The sequence below is a fragment of the Pocillopora verrucosa genome, chromosome 12 (genome assembly GCF_036669915.1).
Source record: "Pocillopora verrucosa isolate sample1 chromosome 12, ASM3666991v2, whole genome shotgun sequence".
NCBI lineage: Eukaryota > Metazoa > Cnidaria > Anthozoa > Scleractinia > Pocilloporidae > Pocillopora > Pocillopora verrucosa.
Genome location: NC_089323.1, coordinates 12547900 through 12554173, shown reverse-complemented (window position 1 = coordinate 12554173; position 6274 = coordinate 12547900). Strand labels below are relative to the sequence as shown.

The 6274-nt window shown below is 37.9% G+C and overlaps 1 protein-coding gene across 1 annotated transcript; it reads right to left on the bottom strand.

Annotated features, from left to right (window-relative positions):
- Positions 1–2959: 2959 nt before the first annotated feature.
- Positions 2960–4922, bottom strand: LOC136277189 (uncharacterized). Its single transcript, XM_066158880.1, has 2 exons — positions 4136–4922; positions 2960–3732 (listed from the first exon to the last, which is right to left on the bottom strand). The coding sequence occupies exons 1-2, from the start codon at positions 4920–4922 to the stop codon at positions 2960–2962; spliced, it is 1560 nt and encodes a 519-aa protein (XP_066014977.1).
- Between the last annotated feature and the right edge of the window lie 1352 nt (positions 4923–6274).

Here is a 6274-nt window from a genome sequence, read left to right as displayed (position 1 = left end):
CCACAGGCAGCTTCCAATCTTCAGTGAGTCTAAGCAAAGTAGTTTCACAGCTATGTTTTTTTCTATACGCAGATATGCAGGAATCGAGCTTGGATTCAAAATCATTATTCACTTGTATGCTCATCATAGACTCAAAAACTTTATCTACTGTGCTAAGCAATGTTATTGGACGATAGTTTCTTTCATCCAACCGGTCATCCTTTTTGTGGACTGGGTTCCACTCTCCTTTCTTCCATGCTTCAGGCCATTCCCCTTTCCTTATGCACTCATTAAAAAGCTTTGTTAAGGAATCTGATATGCCACTCGACGCTAGCCTTAACATTCTAGGAGATATGGAGTCATAACCCCAATTCTCAATTCTCCCATTTGTTTTAATGTGGATCTCGCTTGCAGGCTGCTTCTTATCACTAAGAAATGGCCTGAAGGTTTTATAGAACTCGCTTGGCTTAGCTTTAAGGTCATCTGCCTTTTGTTCATTCACAGCGCTGTGAAACTATCATGTTTTAGAAAGCAGGAGAAATTGCGCTATTTCATCAACATCTATACAGTAATGTAAATTCCATTTCAAATTTGAATCCGATCAAAACTAGGAGAAAGTTGGTCTAGCCATACAAAATATTATTTTGAATGTTTGATAATGATAATATCGAGTTCTGTGCGATGAAATGGACATATGTTCGGTGAATGTAAGTCTCTCGGAGGGTAAGATATATATTGGGTCAACTTCGTCTTTTGACCCGCAGAAACTGAAACCGGTGAAATGGCTTAGAAAAGGCTAGCAGTGGTATCATTTCGGTTTCTCGTTTTCTGGCTTTTTCGTTAGTCATTATCAACTGGAATTTTGAAAGTAAAAGTCAGCTGCCAGTAACAACAAGTTAACCAAACATTACAATTCGCTCTTACATCCCATCAGAGTCGATTTAATAAGTAAGGATAAAGATGCCACGACTTCGAATTCAGAGCGAAAGCACCCATAGTTAAAAACGACAAAAAAGGTTGGGGTTTGTGAAATAAATCAGATTGCTTTTTGAATTTTTACACTTTTTAACTCTGAAAGGACTGTTGTTGAATTCGCGTGCGCTTGAGCGCAATTCAGGCTATTTTTTCAGGCTACAAGAAATAGCCTGAATTGCGCTCAAGCGCACGCGAATTCAACAACAGTCCTTTCAGAGTTAAAAAGTGTAAAAATTCAAAAAGCAATCTGATTTGTGTTGCCCTCTCAGTCTGTTTAGTTCAGCTGTAAACTTCGATTACACCGCATCGGAAATTTTTCCAGAAACTCGTTCGGCCATGGTTTTAAGAAGAAATACATATCGGCTTCTTAAGTTGTGATTCTTGGCGGATTGCATAATGATGAACTTCCTTAAATTGTACATTATCTTCCATAAATTTGTTTATCATTTAGAGTTCCTAAAGGTATTTCTTAATCAGTATGGAAAGGGAAAATGCATCTCGGAAACCTAAAAATTCGCAACCAAGTTGGGCGAGAACTTTGCAATAAGTCAAGGAGGAAAATGTTTAATCTCGAGGCATTTGGTGGCTGACGATAGAAACGTGCAAAATACGATTACGACGCATGCTCGCGCATCTGAATTTGATTACACAAGTTGACTAGCTTTGTTATAATGTTACCTGTAATGAGAACTTGTTACATCTTTATGTCGGATATGGAATTATCCAACCTCAAAAATTGATCGTCGTATCTACTAATCTATCGCATTAATTGATGATTGACTGATGAGGTCACTGTGTTCTGACTATCATCGCAATGAAATTCATTTTATGCTCTCCTGCACCATTATACGATCATGCCATGACGTATATCATAGATAACAATCAAAAAGCCGAGGTGTAAGGTTCCCTTAAGAACAATTCAACGGAAGACATCTTTCTAGAATCAAACGTGGAAACCCTATCCGTTTTATGGCGCCAAGGTCAAGACAAGTAACTTCTTATAAATCGTCTTTTACACTCACCCGATAATATCCTGGTAGTTCGTTGTGGTAATAATTGGAGAGGGGCACGAAATAAATCAAGTTTTAGTTGGACAGCGGAAGATGCATGCGTTATTCACAAATAGCAGAACACTTTCCATTCCCTAGCTTGAATGGAAGGATAATCTTCTCGATACGATTGCCGGTGGATAATTCTACGAAGAAAAGCTTCGGAGATCATGAAACATGTAAGGCCTTTTTCTGGACAATTACGTTATAAAGAATTTTGTTGGTGTTTACATAGCCTCGTCTTACTTCTAGAAGAGTTGGAAGAATTTAAAAAGTTAGGCAAACTTGAGACGCAGTTCACCTGAGTTCACACGACGATATCGTCCAGCTCATGATAATAATAGTAGTTAATATTAATTTATTAACTTCTAAGGCGCAAATTCTATGTATATATATTTAAATGCGCCGTAACATAATAATTACAATAAACTAGAGATAAAATAAAAATAATAATAATGTTAATTGGAATACAAAAAAAAATTAAATACGATTCATAATAAATAAGATATATAACATATAACTAATAACTACTTATTACTTGAAATGTTCTATTTAAAACTTTATCAATGAATAAATAACTATAAAAACTTTATCAATTATACAATGCTTTCTTAAAAAAGAAACGTCTTAAGCTTCGATTTAAAATATTAATAGAACTAGATTCTCTTATATCCTTTGGTAAATTATTCCATAACTTAGGTGCCGCAAACATAAATGCCCAGTCACCAAGCGTTGCCTTAGACTTAAAAATAGGATAACTGAGTAAGGTCTTATCCCTGGAATTCCTTAAATTATATCTTGACTCGGGCTTGCACGTCATTAAAGAACTTAAATAAGACGGTGCAAAACCCTTAAAAATCTTGAAAACACTTAATACAATATTAAATTCAATTCTTAGCTTAATAGGTAACCAGTGCAACTCCATCAATAAAAAAGTAATGTGACGATATTTACTTTCATTTGCATATTAATCGAGCACACATGTGTTGAACACGTTGCAATTTGTTAATTTGATATTCCGGGGCACCATACAACAAACTATTGCAATAGTCAATTCTGCTTGAGATAAAGGCATGGACCAAAGTTTTTGTGTTCTCTTTAGACAGGTATTTTCTTATCCTCCTAAGATTGTACAAGTAGTAAGAGGCAGAGTTGCATGTTCTTGTAATGTGAGTTGCCACTGAGAATTTTGCGTCGAACCATGAGCCCACGTTCCTCGCAGATGACACGGGAGTAATTGCTGAGTTGCCAACGCAGAGACTGGAAATAGTTACTTTAGCGAGTTGCTGGGCTGTACCAATGATCAGAGACTCAGTCTTGTCGTCGTTCAGTTTTAATTTATCATTCAACATCCAATTACGAATATCATCAATACAGCTTTCCATTCTAGCCAAAGCAAAATCTTGGTTAACACTGGCATTGGGCCAGAAGGACAAATAAAGTTGGCTGTCATCTGCATAACAATGAATGCCAGGCAGTTGTTTGTCCACGATTTGAAAAATCTTGCTCGCATACAATACAAACAATAATGGACCAAGGCATGAGCCCTGAGGGACACCACAAGACAGTTCAAAGTTCATAGAGAGGGAACCATCAATAAGTATTTGCTGGGTTCCGTTATCTAAATAAGATGCAAACCATGACAGTGCTTTACCACGAATCCCAAACCCAGATATAAGTGTCTCCAGTAAAATACAATGGTCAATGGTGTCAAATGCCGCACTCAAGTCTTACAGAACAAGCAGTTTAACATGCTGTTTATTCATATTTAATAGAATTTTCATTTTTCACTTTCAAGAGTGCGGTTTCAGTACTGTGAAACTTTCTGTACGAGGACTGTACCACTGGAAATAAATCATTCGCTACCATGTGACAATGGAGTTGTTTAGCAACTGCACTTTCAGTAATTTTGGACACAAACTGTAAAATACTGACAGGCCTATAATTTTTAAATATAGGTTCCAAACCATCTTTCTTGAGCTAAGGCAGAACCAAAGCATTTTTCCATGCAGAGGAAAAGTCATCGTTTTCTAGGGAGTAATTGATCATCTTAGTGATGGTTGGAAGGAGAACATCTAAACAGTCCAACAATAGCTTCGTGGGAATTGGATCTAAGCCACAAGACTTCTTACTAGATGTTCGAAACAGGTCGTGCACTTCTTCTTGAGACAGAGAACTAAACTTGAAGAGTAGAGAATCAAATTCGATGTCATTAGAATCGCGGTCTGTGTAAGCTTGTTGTTTATCATGATTATCAAGGTCTAAACGAATATCGGCGATTTTCTTAATGAAAAACATACCCATCTCATAAGCTAATTTCTGTTTGTCTTCATGCCGTGGCAAAACTGGGGTACCTGTGATGTTCAAGAGTTTCTTGCTTGCTTTAAACATATGTTTTTGATCGTGGCTATTTTCTGCTATGAGAGTACAATAATAGACCCGCCTAGCCTCATTCATAAGGAAAGTCACATGGTTCCTTTTTCTCTTAAAAACAGCTGGATCAGACTGACATTTGAAAGATCTCCATTTCCTCTCTGCTTGTCGACGTTGACGCTTACCTTCCATGATATTTCTGCTCATCCAAGGAGCGCTGAGACGAGTGAACACTCTTTTTGATGTCATCGGTGCATGGCGATCCAAAATGGAGCGCATACAGTTGTCACACAGCTCTGCAACTTCATTACAATCATTTGAAGCGATGTTGCACAAATCACTACCAGGAATATCATTTTTAAAAGCAACTAGATCCAGGGACTTAAGCTTCCTGAAATTGACGTGTTTAACAATAGCCAGTACTTTCGTATCATTAAGACAGCACAAAACAGAGCAGTGATCGGAAAGAAAGCAATCCGGGGAAGGTGTACCTTTAATGATATTGTCAGAGCTGCGAGTAATTATCAGATCCAAAATATGTCCCATTTACGTGCGTAGGTGATTTTACATGTTGAGTAAGACACAACGATCGCAATAGATCTGCAAACGCAATGGTATCCGCATCATCACTGACATCAAGATGAACATTGAATTCACCAGATATGCAAATTGGCACTTTAGATAGTACCAATGATTCCAGGTGTTCACTAAATTCAGGAAAAAAGTACTTGAAGTAACGGGGTGAGCAGCAAAATACGGTGGTCTGTACACAATCACAAGTCTAAGCTGTAAAGATAAACCATCAATCATATATTCAGAAAACTCAAAAGAAGTCTTTTCACCGGCGGACAGTCGACGTACGTGGAGACTCTCTCTACATAAAAGTGCAGTACCACCCCCTCTACGATCAGTACGGGGACAATGGAACAATCTGTACCCATTAGGAGTGATCTCTTTGCAGACTGCAGCATCATTCTGGGTTAACCATGTTTCAGTAATCGAAAAAATATCAGCTTTGCAATCTTGAACATAATCACAAAAGGATACAGATTTATTTCTCAGAGAACGAGCGTTCAACAAACAAAAGGTCAGATTAGAAGAACGATGATTAACTTGATTAGTGTCGGGACCAGGATTCAACTTGAAAAGAATATCTCCAATCAAGGGGCGGAATGTTGCATACGCATTAGAATAATACAAACAAGGTCTTTTAGATCTTCTGTTTACGAGAACTGGATGGACAATACGCTGGTACTTTACTAACGAAGACAACAATGCGTTTCCAAATTCCACATGGTGAGTCAGTAGACCACGTCTCCACAGTATGCTAATTTCAGATGTTTCATTGAAGCACAGGCATGATGAGGAGAAAAAAGTCGTTTCAAGAGCCAGAGAATGACTTTCCCTCAGATACAGATGCCCGAAATATTTGGGCCGGACGTTAGCAGGACTCCTCCACTTACATTTGCAAGTAAACAAGTTCCCTAAAGTCAGATAGCACACCAATATTGCGGAGAGCAAAAAAACGCGTCTGACCTCTATACGTCCCATGGGCATGTATAAGACCTACATGATCATCGGGGCAGGCAAAACGATGAAGTTCCTCTTTCTTTTTCTTTTTTCTCGGGCTCGAAGGGATTTTGATGGCCAAACACAGAATAAAAACTTGCAAATTTCCCTATTGCCTTAATATTCGTTACGTGAAATGTTTTGTCGAATCATTTGCGAAAGATCGGAGAACACGTCAAAACCGTAACGCGCACTCTTTTAAATATTTTCACAATAAGCATTTTCAGGGAAATTCGGGACGGTCATTCTCGATAAAACTGATACAAGTAATGTATCTGACAATAAGCGAAGTATTATGCAGAGACAAGAGATGATTAGCAGAAAAAATA